This window comes from Neolamprologus brichardi, chromosome 16 (assembly GCF_056152115.1).
Source record: "Neolamprologus brichardi isolate AB-2024 chromosome 16, ASM5615211v1, whole genome shotgun sequence".
Taxonomy (NCBI): Eukaryota; Metazoa; Chordata; class Actinopteri; order Cichliformes; family Cichlidae; genus Neolamprologus; species Neolamprologus brichardi.
Genome location: NC_142119.1, coordinates 2,236,615 through 2,252,035, shown reverse-complemented (window position 1 = coordinate 2,252,035; position 15,421 = coordinate 2,236,615). Strand labels below are relative to the sequence as shown.

Here is a 15,421-nt window from a genome sequence, read left to right as displayed (position 1 = left end):
CTGAACATGGCAGTACAGCTTCAGCATCTAAACAAACCACAACACTTCTGGATGATGTCGTTTGGACAGACGAGACCAAAGTGGAGATATTTGGCCATAAATAAAGAGCACAATGTTTGGGGAAAACCAAGCACAGTATATCAGCACAAACATCTCATATAATCTCATATACACTGTCGGCGCGGTTCTGTAGGGCTGAATTGGGCTTGTTTTGCAATCACTGGAGTCGGGCACTTTGCTGTCATTGAATGATGTGAGGCCATCTATCTGACAGCTACAGGACAATGATTCCAAAGATTATGACTGCAGTTCAATTCATAATCCCGAGTGGAATTAATAACAACAATTTACTGAAAGTTATTCTGAGCCGCTTCAATCAATCCAACACCATGTCTCAGTGATCAAAGATTTGAATTTTACTGCATCAGCTGAATTTTTCTGCTTTCCTTATAATGATTCACCAGGTCTACCCTTTTCCAATTTCCCCTACCAACAAACAAAGTGAACAGAACACAAAAATAAAGATTATCCAAGAAAAAAACAAAACACGGGCATTAAACTTTTATGATCATCATTAAAACCACACGGATCGTTAATAATGCGGAATCTCACAGCTTTACGTTTTCATGTCTGGCTGTGTTCATTGGTGTGGAATGCAGGCAAAATGTATAACAAGCCAGCAACTTTCCTCCACTCACATAAACCAGACGTGAAAGAAGATTTATGAGTGTCTTAAATGAGTGTAATATAATGACCATTTCGTGTGATGTTAATATGAGGCATATGAAAGACCTGTGGTGGATGGTTGGCTGAGCTCAGGCTGTCCTGAGATGTTTGGCGGCAGAGGCCTGAATGCAACTGGTAGAGCGGGTACGGTTGGCAGTGCTCGTCCTCTTCTTCTTCTGAGTCCTCAAGGCCAGGCAGGTAGACGCTGCTGCTGCATCGAGGGCCTCCGATGCTGCCGCTGCCACACGAGGAGTAGCTGAGCCGGGAGATGGAGCGGGATGGGATTGTCCGGCTATCTGAGTACACCAGGTCATCTGTGCAAAGCAACCTCTTTGTCACAGGTGTCATTATACCAGCAGTAAAATGACTACAATGCTAAGTATTATAAGTATTATAAGTATTTTTCTTTGATTAGTTATTCATTACAAAGTAACAAACAACAGTTTAGCACATTATAATTACTTAATTACTAAATTCAACAATTCCAGTTACAATTGCAAATAAAACAATTATTTCTGTTTTATTTGTTTGTTTGAATCTAATTTCTACCTTGTTGTGGAGTTATTTCGAGGTCCAGCTCTTTATGTTGTTCATCCATGATCTGATGAAACACGGTGGCCATATCTGCCTCAGCAAGCATCGACTCCCTCCTGCCTACATCCATGGCCATGATGTCAGGATCACCCGGCGCCTGGAGGTAAGAGTGGAGAGTTGTGTGCAGGTTATTCCCTTTGACTTCTGCTGCTTTTCAGGCTCAAGTAGGAAAAGCCTAAATTTACTGCTGCTTTACATTAATTCCAAACAGCATACATTTACAGCAGGAAAGAACCACCTGAAACAGTTCACTGCATTAGAAAATGTGTTCAGTTAATAAATGGACAAGATGTGTCCATGTCTGCACACACAACATTTGGATGTACACAAAAAGGGTTATTGTGGCCAGCTACGAGAATGAATGATGGCAGTGCTAATACAGTACTGTCTAGCCAACACAGACAATGTTTGGCAAAGACAGAGAGCAGAGGCAGATGGTCTTTGTTATGGATTCCAACATGCAGATTAGTTTGTTTTGGAGGGATGCTAGTTGTGGTTAGTTTAGTTGTCTAGCCTGTACCTCATTTGACGGTCCTCTTGATTGGCTGAGGTAGTCAATGTCCAGTTTGAAATCAATGGGATCAACAGTTAACCTCCTTTTGACCTTTTTCATCTTTGGAGAACATGAAGGGGAAACACCATCGTCAGCAGGGAGGAGAGAGGAAAGCGTAAAGAGATAAACCTCTGCCATGACAACAGGCTGTTTGCTCCATACACTCAGAAAGTGATTGAGTTGTCGCCCTTTAATGTACTGCCATTGTAGCAGAACTAACACAAGTAGATACCTTCTACTGCTAATTAGCCTGTTATAATAGATTCGTATTGCTTGTAGAGACAGAAATGGACTTTTACTTATGCATGATGACCAAATACTAAGCACTAATTGCTTCCTATGGGGCTTATAGTCACATTTTTTTTCCTTTTAACCAACAATAGTCCAAATACACAGGCCACCTTGTTAGGTACACTTAGTTCATCCTGGGTTGGACCTCCATTTGTTTTCAGATGATATCATCATATCTCCATCCCATCTCTACTGGACTCAGATGAACTCAACATAAACTCATTATCATGTTGCTGTCATGTATTATAATTGGCTAATTAAAGATTTGCATTAACAAGCAGCTCTGTGCGGCTTTAAGTGTATGTGTAGAGTTTAATACCTGGCTAAAAACAACAAGGCTATAATATTTTAGGAAGTTTTTAATAGGACATACATAACGCTTAAAAGCTCAGGTCTGCAGCAAAATAAATATGATTAATACTTATGTTATTACATTTATATCTTTTGTTTTATTTATTCATTTATTTTTGGTGCCGGTGCATGATTCACAGATACATGCACGTGGGTAAATATTTTAAATGAATTAAATGTAATGCTGAAATGAGAGACGCACACCATGGGTTGTTTGGATCTTCTAGGAGAGGGAAATTTGATTTAAGGGTGCATATCCATGTTCCAGTGTTGACATAGCGTCAGGGTCTCTACCAGCTCCAAACACTATCTAAACTGAACTGTAGCTTCTCTGAGCAGGCAGAATGTGAGCCGGTTTCCTTACAGTGAAGTGTCAGAAGGTTCAATACATTAGGCTGTTTGGAACAGCAGAGGGCACTGTGTCTAAAAGAAACTTGAACGAGGGATCCAGTGAACAGCAGTCTGTTTCTTGTAACATCCATCAAAATTAAGATTCTTTAAGATAAACATATATAGACAAAACTGCAAGGGTTGGAAAAAATGCATCCGGAGACCCAGCAGAGCCTGGGAGTCCTGTCATTTCTCAACAGTCAGCACAATGATTGAAAATAAACAAAGCTTAACTTCTACAGTACACACAGAGTGTGGTATAAACAATAGTAATCTTCATTTTATGATGAATTCCAGTGGAATCAGTGCCCCCACACCCACCCTTATTTTCTAAACCAAAGGCTTGCTCGGCTCGGGTCTGACTCTTTTACATATGACAGCTTGGTATTTCCCCACTGCACTCTGCAGCCAGTGCTGGCCTGTCCGTGCCAGGCATTCCAGTCCTTCACGAGGGGCTGGCCTAGATCACTAAGATAACCTGTGAAGAAAGCACCTCTGCTTTTTATCAGGAACCAGCCATCAGTGGGAGTCAGAGTTGACCAGCGCACACTCGTGCAAAAACTCCATTGATTAAAGAAAAAAAGAGCAAACATGTGGATGCAAAATACAGATTAAGCTACAGTGAAGTTGTCTGTTTTGCAGATAAGCTTTGATCACTCCTGACTTAAATTTCCAGTAAATAATAAACAGGATATTGCCTCTTGTTTTAGGAAATGCTTGCAGATCTCCACATGTCACAACAGCAAATAACAAAAGACCTGCAAATGATTTTCTCTCTACACACACTAAATTAATTTTTTGTTTTATGATGCATATCAATTGAGTCGCTCCTGTTGGCAGCAAACTCACTTAAACTTTACAACCTGAAACACAGCTGCATGCTGTCTTTTTATGTAATGTGTTAACAGAATAATAAGGCAACGCCCGAAGCTTGTATGTTCTCTCTGTGGATGTTAACTGTAAGTGTGAACATTAGTGAAGCGTCTGCATACGTTCAGTAAGATAATTACCCATCTGCCTGCTTTCCTGGCTGCCAGTCTGTCCATTACATCACTACCAGTTTCCCACGCTGTCAATCTCAATATTGACATCACTACTCTTTGAGCCAATCAGCCTCCACTCTGCGTGGTTTAACCCTGTGCTCTCTGTCATTCTTCTTTTCAGACTCTCAGTTGCTCAACCCGCCTCCTCCCCATCTCTACCTCACCCGAGTCCCTCAGAGCTGCACCCAAGCCTCAGGCTTCAACTGAACTCCTCCTCTTGCTGTTTAGATGTCCTGCCAACAAGTTTTTTCAAAAAGGTCTCAAAGACTTTAGAGTCAGACCTGTTACAGATCGTCAATTTCTCTTTATTATCAGGTGTGTTTCCAGAATCACTAAAAACTGCTGTAATAAAACCTATACTAAAAAAGGACAATCTTGACAAGACACAAATGAACAACTACAGGCCGATCTCAAATCTTCCATTTTTAAGTAAGATCATTGAAAAAGCAGTTTCTCAACAGCTCAATTACTTCTTAAAACAGAATAACTGCTATGATGCCTTCCAGTCAGGTTTTAGACAGAACCACAGCACTGAAACCGCTCTGACCAAAGTGTTTAATGACATATGTCTGAATACAGACAGTGGAAAAATGTCAGTCTTAGTTTTACTGGATCTCAGTGCAGCATTTGATACAGTTGACCACAACATATTACTCAAACGACTGGAGAACTGGACAGATCTTTCAGGAACTGTACTAAACTGGTTCAAAACATACTTAGAAAACAGGAAATACTTTGTATCAATAGGTAACTTCACATCTGAGCAGACAAGTATCACATGTGGAGTTCCCCAAGGTTCCATCCTGGGACCCCTTCTGTTTAACATTTACATGCTCCCACTGGCACAGATTATAAAGAACAACAAAATAAACTACCATAGCTATGCAGATGACACACAAATATATATCACAATGTCACCAGGAGACCGAGGCCCTGTACAGGCTCTTGGTAAATGCATTGAGGAAATTAATGACTGGTTGTGCCACAATTTTCTCCAGCTAAACAAAAACAAAACTGAAGTAATAGTCTTTGGCGCCAAAGAAAAACGATTACAGGTCACCAGAGAACTTCAATCTATACACCTAAAAACCACAAACCAGGCGAGAAATTTGGGTGTAGTGATGGATGCAGACCTAAACTTAGAAAAACACATCAAGACAATAACAAAATCAGCTTACTGTCACCTCAAGAATATTTCAAGGATAAAAGATCTGATGTCTCAACAGGACCTGGAAAAACTAGTCCATGCATTCATCTTTAGTAGGCTTGATTACTGTAACAGCATCTTTACAGGTCTACCTAAAAAAATCAGTCAGACAACTACAGCTCATTCAGAGCTCTGCTGCTCGAGTCCTCACTAAGACCAAAAAAGTGGACCACATCAGTCCAGCTCTGAGGTCTTTACACTGGCTGCCTGTCCGTCAGAGGATAGACTTTAAAGTTCTGATGCTGGTCTATAAAGCTCTGAATGGTTTAGGACCAAAATACATCAGTGACCTCCTGACCCAGTATGAACCTTCCAGATCCCTCAGGTCATCTGGATCCGGTCTTTTATCAGTTCCCAGAGTCAGAACCAGACACGGAGAAGCTGCATTCAGCTTTTATGCTCCTTATATCTGGAACAAACTCCCAGAAAGCCTCAGATCAGCTGAAACACTCAGTTTATTTAAATCCAGGTTGAAGACTCACCTGTTCTCAGCTGCATTTGAATAAAGCACCAAATCCGCACTTAAGCTTAAATTTCAAAACTTACATTTTAACTACTGATTTTATCTACTGTTCTGATTTTATCTGTTTTGATTTTATATACTGTTTTGTTTGTTTGTTTGTTAATTAGTTAGTTTGTTTGCTTTGAATCACCTTGTTGTTGAATTGTGCTATACAAATAAACTTGCCTTGCCTTCATCTTCACCACCAGCGTCAAGACCACTGGGATTCTGTTCTGCTGTGATGGGTCACCAGTCTACTCATCTAAGACAACAATTTGTCTATCTCAATAAATCATGTTCAGTTCTTCTAAATGATCTCATCTCATCAAAAGATGAATGATTGTTGTTCTCTATGAGTTAGCACTGTGATGGACTGCTGACCTGTCCAGGGTGCATCCTGCTCAGTGACAACTGGAATAGACTCCAGCATTGCCTGAGTTGTACAAAGCTTAACAACATGCATAAATGTATAAAATCTACATGTAAGTTGTGGCTGCATTGTGAGCTGGACAGTCAAAAATGACTGAAGTAACATGGTAAGCCAGCAAGTTATTGCAGTGGTTAGCACTGCTGTTCCACAGGAAGAAGGCTCTGAGTTTAATCTATGAGTTTTAGGAGGAATCTGTGTCCTTCCACATTTTAACCAAATTTAGATCCAAACAAATGTCTTTACTATGACCTCAGAAGGTGTTTCCTAATTTCCATCACTTTTAATTTTCCTTCCAACTCTCAACATTGTTCAAACATTTAGTAACGCTGCCCTTAAAATGATTTCAGATAGTTGTTAAAATCGAGGGGAATCTACTGCTAGTTCTTTTAAAATATGAAAATAATTTAAAAATGAGCTGCCGTACCCTTTGGTGTTGTTGTGAGTCTGTTGCATCCATACTGTGCTCCCCATATGCACCTATAGATAAAGAAGGAAGACATGGCAGTGTTATAATAACCAAGAAAAGGTTTTTTGTTTTCCAGTGTGCATGCATTTACAAAGATACCATGTGACTGAAACCAGAGTCACTCCAGACTACAGAGACCCCTGTTATTGTTAACCAGTGGCCTTTGACCTTACAGTGTGAACCTTGTTTACAAAGTACAGCAAGAGAAAGCAAAAGCAGAAACACTATGGACTGTGTTTCAGTCCCTCTTTATGAGCGCGTTTATGAGGGAGCTGCATTTTTGCAGTGTGTAACAGTTCCCTCTTGAATACAACACGAGAAAGAAGGAAGAAAATGCTGGGAACAACAAAAACTTTACACTGAGCATAAAAGCAAAAAAAGATGAACATTCATATCTTTAGATTAGTCTTTTAGTTCTCACTGTTAACTGCTGAACTAATTTTGGGGCTTTTGCTACATTTTGCAGAAATTATCTGCAGAAAAAAAAAAACTTGTGACGCACACTAAACTGTGGAAATACAACTACAATAACCTCGTAACATAAGTTACACTTTTTATGTTCTTGAGTCTTTCTGACTAAACCTTCCCTGGCTCTGCTCTTATACTGTTGATATGCCAGTGGCAATGGGAGCCAGATGACTGTGCCAGACTAACCAGAACCTTTAGGTCTGTTCCCAAACCGCTGTGCCCACCGCCTGTGTGAGGCATTCAAAAACACCAAAGGGATTGTTGTAAATGAACGAAAATGAACCTCTCTTATGTACTGTATCGTTATGCTTACAATTATCATCACAGATGTTCCTGTTAAATGTTAAGGTAACAGTTAAAAAATATATGTATCCAGAATGTAGAGACCACACATGGGGCTGAATTAGGGAAAAAGAAAGTGGGCTCAAATTGACTCTTATTAGTGGTAAAATGGTGAAAAATAGATTTATTTAGAACAGTTAAGGTGAATCAAAATGAAAACAAAACAGGTACTAAAACAGAACCTGCCTTAAAATTTTCTGTTGTACAATTACAATCAAATAAACACAGCCAGGCAAACAGGTAATGCACAGAAAGCAATCACTGAACAGATTCACTGAACGAGTTTTATATCTTAATGTCAGAAACTTTTTGCCTGACCACAGAATGAGTCCATTACTCATACAAACCCATACAAATCTCTGAAAATAGCGAATAGAAGTTAGAAATGAGCTTTCTGATCATGTTTACAGAAGGCCCGGTGAGTCATTCATCCACCAAATCAAAGCAGAATATACTAAAATAATGAAAGCACCTTTTGGTTATATTTAAATTTTGGAAATTCAAACATATTTCTGTCTTGTGACAGCATCTGACCTTTTCAGTATACTTACTGTGGACCTCAGGCATGCTCTGTGTGTCATACTCACGAGGCTCTGGAAAACAGAAGAGCAGCGCGCACATGGCTTATTAATTTGCATTTAATTATAGTTTCATATAAGTGATCCGATTCCTGTAATTACTATCACATTGTTCTCCTAATTGCAAATCTAGATGTAATGACATTAGGTTATTAACTGCAATAAATAGCTCAGCAAACTGAGATAATATAGGTAGTCCTTATACTTTCCACATAAAACAATAATCAGAAGCAGCAGTAGCAGCATTAAACGGCAGAGCCAAAGTGAGAGTTAGCCAGTGGACTGAATTAGACTTTTGTATGTGAACAAGACTCTTTTGTAAGTATCAGCAAAGAGTGTGAGGACAGGATGACACCCTCCGAGCTCTGGGGGCCCAGCGGACCATCGAATGCATACAGCAAAAAGACAGTAAAAGAATGTGTGTGTGGAAATGCATGTTGATTTCAGTCCAAGTGGTCACATGCTGAGTTCATTTTAAACATAATACATCTGTTAACATGCATTTTTATGACTGTATTTCATGGCTACAGCTTGCATCTGTGGACACTGTGTGCTAGATTCCACATATATACACGACAAACGTTTTGTCCTCCTCCCTCCACTTTTGCTCTGCTTCTGGTTGGACGAGCCCTGCAGGACCGAATCCTTCAGTTCCAGGCACAGAATGGGAGACATGTGAGTGAATTATCAGAGGGCCCACGGGAGCTGCATCGGCCAACCAACTTGCTCTGTATTCCTTCCCGAAATCCTCAGGGGTGACTCAGCGTAAACAGTACCAGAGGTCTCGGCTGTTTCTATATAATTCATCACATTCACTCATCTCCTGGTGTGGTGATCTCAAAGGGTAATCTGTTGTGAGTAATAATGCTTGAAACTGACATAAAGTATGCTTCAAGGATCACTTGTTTCATATGCTGTGGGTGTGGCCTCGCAATGCAGCGTGAGCAAGTTCAAAAAGAGAGGAAAAAATGGTTTTGATGAGGCCTAATAGCGTCACTGGATCAGACTTTAAACCTGAGCTGCACACAATAAACAAACAGCATTTTCCTCCACCTTAGTATCTCTGGTAATAATCTCTTGCAGGGCAGAGTTACAATAAGCATCCTGGTCAGCTGACGACAAAAGAGAGATACAGCTGCGAGGAGCCAGAAAGCAGGAAAAACAGGAAAGATGGAAGATTAAATCCCTGTGACAGATCTGGCAGCCTGCTAATATTTGAGAAAGAGAGCAGAAACTTTCTTCTGGTGACTCAGTGTCAGAAAAATAAAGATGCTCATACAAAGATGGCTGACAAATTAAAGGACAAGGGTGACATAAAGCGTCTTGGACCACAAGATTGGCGCCATTGCAAACACCATAAACACTATTGTCTCAAAATATTCTCTAATTTGCCGTTTTCTTTGATGGAGAGGATCTGATGATTGCAGAGGCCCGGGCACAGCATTACTTTCAGTCTGCGTGCATCACTGTGAAGAGCTTACATTTTGTTGTCCAGTGAAATATAATAATATACATTACAACTCCAATTCTTGAACTCAAACACAGTTCACAGATGAGATGGCGATCGTCACGGTGACGTTTTACGAGTCGAGCTGGAGTGATGCATATTTTCCAAGCAGCCGCAGTATAGTATGCAGCTGCTGAATCTCAGTGAAGCCTTTCATTTAGTGGGGATTTCTCATGGTAAGCTCAAGCAGACTTCCATGACTTCGAGTCAGTGCTCTCTGACTCTGGCAGATTGAACTTTTGACCGGCAGCTTCTCCTCAGGGCTTGTAAAGAAATGAGTGGAACAGATGGAAATTTCTTAAGATTGCCCCTTCAAAGCCACCTTGACCTGAGGCTTGACATTACAACACATTTGTAACCTTTTATTTGCACTTGTTCGGATATTCATGTAGACATTCCCTACTTGGCAACTGCCCAGAGCAGCAAGTGTTTGACTGCTAATTGCTAAGCAGTTTCTAATTAGTCAGTGGGGTGTTAATCTTTTTGCTTAAAGTCCACCGTGACAGTACGCTGATTGGCAAAAATGTACATTTTCAGCAGCAGAACCAGGATTATGACATTTCAGACATAAGCTTGGTTTGAAACTAAGTAACAAACCAGACAGAAGGTGGATTGCTCACCTCCTAAGTCACTCTGAGAGGGGCTGTGTTCTCCGTCGAACCTCCTGAAGAGGGAACGCATCACCTTGGCGCTGCCGAAGCGCTTGAAACGGGCACGGACGTTCTCATGGTACCACTCCAAAGTACCGATCTTAAGTACTCTGTAAGTGAGAAGAATAGAAGGAATCAAAATATAGATGCTAAAGAAGTCATTCACAGATGAGGTTCATTCTGAAAATGAATGCATATGCATTTTATATTAAGAGATTTTCTTCTATTTGTTTATTAATTAAAGTACAACATTACATGTGAAAAGTTTAAAATGAGAACACATGGTGAGAAATGAGCCCCAACTGAGGCCGATTTATACACTATCCCATAATATCACATAGAAAATGCTTGTGGGAATAATGACTTGCCAGCAAAAAGAGCTGTATTTTGCTCTTTTGCTATAAAACAGCAGTGTGCAGGTTTAAGCATGAGATACATAACATGATTCTTTCCAGACACTGGCCAAGCTCCATTAAAGAACTTTTTAGTATGCAGCTTCATCTGAACAAACAATGGTATCATGGTTCCATATGGAGCTGATTTCAAGCAGGATGTATTGAAATCTATCGCTGCATCCAGCAGAGCCTAAGCAGTAAAAAGGATTTTTTAAATATCTGTTTAAAAAGCAGTCAAACATCCATCAAAACACATCAAACCTGACGCTTAACCTTTGATTTAACAACAGTTGCCTCAAAGCTCTTTAACTACTGACAGGACATGGGTTGCTCTTTGTTTATTAGTAATCTGAATGTGTTATTTGCTCATTTTTATTCATCTTATCAAGAAAGAACACAATGTCCTAAAAACATAAATTCACTTTTAGAAATGTTGAGCTGCCACAGCAAACCACAACTTGCAAATCAAGCTTAACATCAGTTCAGGCCAGAAATACACAATCTCAGCTTTAGTCGCTCAGTTCAGCAGATGGAAGAGCTGGTACCCATCTACAAAACCAGTTGGCAATTGTCATGTTGAGCAGTTTGTGCTATTTATGTGTGTTGAACCTGTCAAAAGTGCTGCTCGCTGCAAGCCTCTTTGCAGCCTATCACCTCTTTTCATGCTTTTTCTGACCTACTCTCTGTCACATTTACTATGATTAATGCCTGCTTTGTAGAGTGTCTTGCTGCTGAACTCTCCACCTCTGGCTTTCCATGAATGCATGTGGAAGGAAATCCCACTGAAAATTAAAAGAGGAATCTTCTTTTGACTTTAGCTTTTTCTGGCTCTAACATATTAAGTACTTTCCCAGGTACACATCCCAGAGCTCGCTGGTCAAGTTATTAAGCATGGTTAAAGGCATGTCAGCACAAAGCTTATCAAGCTTATGGAGACAGTGTGTAGTCCACAAATGACTGGTTTAAAACTTGAACTTGCACTGCATTTATAGTTACAGTTAAATATATGATTTATTGTATTCAACATGACACTTAGTTTGAATGGCCACTTTTGAATTATTCTTACACTGGTCATTACCTACCTGGTCATGTGACAGGTGTCACACACCCAGCCATCCTCCTTCTTGTTATAGCGGCCACAGGACTTGCAGATATAGAGCTGGCAGTCCAGGCACTGATGCTTGTTGTTAAGCAGGAATTTAAAAGGCTGGAGACAGCGAATGCAATGAGACTCAGTCAGGCTGGTCTGGTTCCCCAGCAACTCTTTCTTGGTATCTTCCCTCTCAACCTTGGTCTTTAGATCCCTAAAAACAAATAAGACAACAATATGAAAGGCTAGCATATCCACAAGAAGGCAGACTGTCAACAAATGATCTTCCAGGCCTGGTAGAAGGTTTTATTTCACATCTGGTTCATTTGATATAACATTAACCAATTTACTGTACGACTTATGAATGTAGAAATAGTCGTGGGTTAAAAACATGCAGGTCATCTTCATGCATTTGTAAAGAGACAAAGCAGAAAATGCATGGGAAAATAATGTTATACATACTGTACAAGAGATCCTTGAGAGAATATTACTTCACATTTTTACTCCAGGGATCCATCCAAACTCAGAGGAATGTGGCTTATACTGACTATTAAATGCTTGTGGCACTTAACACACTGATCTCCTATATATTTAGTCAAAGTGCATATTTGGCTTTTAAGTGTGACTGATATACCCATAAACTGCAGATATAACTTATTAAAATTTAGCCCAGATGATTGGTATAAGACGGATACAGCTAAATCCAGCTGCTGGTCATTAATAACGACATTTAAAATTATATCTGTTAAAATGGAGAAACACTTAATAAATAACACCACTTTCACTTAAAGTAGATACAGGTTAAAACAAGCACACACACACACACACACACACACACACACACACACACACACACAATTGTCTACATAGTGTAACTATAGATGACAGACAGATTCAGGCAAGAGCTAATATTGTAGCTCCTTTGAAAAATCTATCTGTCTTCATTTTAGATCAGTAGCGGTTGGTATAAAAGTTTAAAGGATACAAAAAGCATGAGACAAATTTGATTTGTATTGAATTTGCTAGACCTCAGGTTTTTGCAGATTTTGAGTAATACTCAGTGTTGGGAAGGTTACTTTTAAAATGTATTCCATTACAGATTACAGATTACATGCCCCGAAATGTATTCTGTAACGTATTCTGTTACGTTACTCAATGAGAGTAACGTATTCTGAATACTTTGGATTACTTAATATATTATCATGCTGTTTACAACTACATGAATGTACTATTGCTGTGATTTATTACTGTTACTGAAGGTCCGCGGCTCCGAACCGTAGTAAAGGGACCTCTGGCTAATATGTCCGGTTCGTGTCGGGCTCGTAGCTGAAAACTAGCTTTACTTTGTTGTCTGGGTCAACTTTGCTAGCAGAGACAGAGAGAGGCGTTGAAAGGCTGCTCCAACAGAACTTATTGTTTCAGAGGAAAACACGAACACGGTGTACAGTCGAGTCTTAATAGCTTACTTACAACTGGGCTCGTCAGGCTCTCTTCTTGGCTGCAGTGGTTATTATTATATTTACATGCTTCCAGCTCCCGTTTCTGCTCGATGACAGCTCGTACTTTTCCTTTTTCTCCCTCCCTCGCTCACAGACACATAACGGGTATGGCAGTCCATTCTCCCTGCAGCACGGACTACACTGCCTACGAGGCTACATTCTGCCTATTAGCTTAGCACAACAACAACAAAAAGGCCTCTCTCACCCAGGAAACACGCAGAGAGAGAGTGTCACCCTGTAACCTGGCAACCGTAACGCTGGCGCCTGGAACAACAGAACGTAGCTGTCAAACAAACAGTGTTGCCAACTTAGCGACTTTGTCGCTATATTTAGCGAGTTTTCAGACCCCCTTAGCGACTTTTTTTTCTAAAAAGCGACTAGTGACAAATCTGGCGACTTTTTCTGGTATTATTGGAGACTTATTTATGACGACTTTTTGACGTGAAAACGCATTACTCTCAACAAGCAGCGGTGCTGTCGTGGGCGCCTCACCCGTGCCAAAGCGCTCACGGGCAGAGGATAGTCCTCCCCCAGCTGCTATCAGGGCAGGAGACGTTCACACCTGTGCGTCCAAACGGCAAATGAATCGCGCATGAGCGAAGCCTCTGCTCCAGCACTGACTGTAATGCAGTCAGTTCTTCCTTTACTGTTATGCTGTTTTGTGGCTCACAAGGTTTAAAACTACTTATAAACACACACTCTCACACACAAATTAACTCCACCAAAGTGCCAAATTCGGGTCACTTTTGCCGGTCCACGCCTGGATAAAGGAGCAGGGTTGGAATTGTGACATTAAAAAACAATAATTGCTAAAAGAAATTTAATTTGTAGTTCTAAATAAATTCTAACTGCATTTAGGACGTTTTTTACTCACTTTATGTCTCTTCCACGATGTTATTTCTCTCTCCAACAACGTAGGTTACAATTTCATTAGCATGACAAATTATGCAAATTAGGTGATGATGTCATTTGGCGACTTCTAGCGACTTTTAGGACAGCCAATAGCGATTTTCCTTACTAAGGAGTTGGCAACACTGCAAACAAAACCCAAACAGTCCTGACCCCCACAATATGAAACAGGAAAGTACCGCCGTGTAATCCATTCATTTCAACAAAGTAACTGTATTCTAAATACCACCTTTTTAAACGGTAACTGTAACGGAATACAGTTACTCATATTTTGTATTTTAAATACGTAACGGCGGTACATGTATTCCGTTACTCCCCAACACTGGTAATACTTGAATTGCAATTCTACCAGAATACATTGTGTGATGGACCAAGTTGGAAAAGCAGGAGTCATTAGAAAAATAGGGTTTTCATTTATTTAACCCCAAAAATTATATTTACAAAAGTAACAAATGTTGAAGTCATAAAAGAGGTAAAAGAAACAAAACCCAACTCCGTCAAAGAACTGCAAACTTAACAAACCAAACAACTGCCCAAACAAACACAACTGACCTAAACAGGAAATGACACACAAGGGTAAATATAATGGCTGATTAGACCACTATGACACACGAGTGGTAACTAAACAAAACACAATCATAAACCACAAAAATGATGCAGCATAGTCTAGTTTGTTAACAAACTAAAGATCAAAGAAGAGAATCAAAAACCACTAAACCCTAAAGTCAAATATCTAATCAAATACAAAAGTTTTTTTTAATGAAAGGAAATATACATTCTCCCCTTCAGCAGGAAGTGGTGGTGCCGTCCATTTATCCCTCTTTGTATTTAACAGCTTCAAACCCTGGCCATCACCTTTTGTCTGGCAACTCCCAGGGATCATGGCAGGTAAGAAGTAAAAGAAACAAAGGTTAGTTAAAAATCAAACAAAGCAATGAACTGGTATGAATAAGTAAACTATATGTGCGCGCTTACAAATAGAACAAATGTATCCAAACCACTTATTGGAAACTAAAGTGTGTTATTGTGTTCAAATGAAGAAATGAAAATACACAAGAGTTACCAACTTTAGAGTGTGGAGATGGGTTTGGCCATCACACATTGTAACACTGGTTACATTCAGTAACTGTGAACCATTTTATGCTCAAGGACATGACAAAACAGACCTATATTCATATCTGTGTGAAATAGCCTCCATGTCATGTGATCAGTCCTTCTGCAGATTGCAGTTCTTGACAGTCCATATCCAACATCTAGAATAAGACACTGCAGAACTACACTAACACACACCTTGACTTTGTTGTCTTATCAATCATTTCTACACAATACAAAAAATCCTCTTGCTACTACTGGTTGAGGTCATAGTAAATAGCCAACTTGTAAATGCTTCTAACTTACCTGCAGACAGTTAAAGTCATAAGACAGTTAGC

General features: G+C 39.9%; 1 protein-coding gene and 1 long non-coding RNA gene across 2 annotated transcripts in view; one reads left to right on the top strand and one right to left on the bottom strand.

Moving 5' to 3' along the window:
* mlphb (melanophilin b) overlaps positions 1-15,421 on the bottom strand; it is a 41,801-nt gene that overhangs the window by 12,930 nt on the left and 13,450 nt on the right. Inside the window, exons 3-8 of the mRNA XM_006807598.3 lie at positions 11,576-11,797; positions 10,069-10,208; positions 7,915-7,956; positions 6,512-6,564; positions 1,276-1,417; positions 793-1,040 (exon numbers count right to left, since the gene is read on the bottom strand). Coding sequence (XP_006807661.2) covers positions 793-1,040; positions 1,276-1,417; positions 6,512-6,564; positions 7,915-7,956; positions 10,069-10,208; positions 11,576-11,797 — 847 coding nt within the window. The remainder of the gene's footprint in view (positions 1-792; positions 1,041-1,275; positions 1,418-6,511; positions 6,565-7,914; positions 7,957-10,068; positions 10,209-11,575; positions 11,798-15,421) is intronic.
* On the top strand, positions 4,089-5,969 carry LOC148098104 (uncharacterized). Its single transcript, XR_015716578.1, has 2 exons — positions 4,089-4,263; positions 5,867-5,969. It is a non-coding gene; the product is annotated as an uncharacterized LOC148098104 (long non-coding RNA).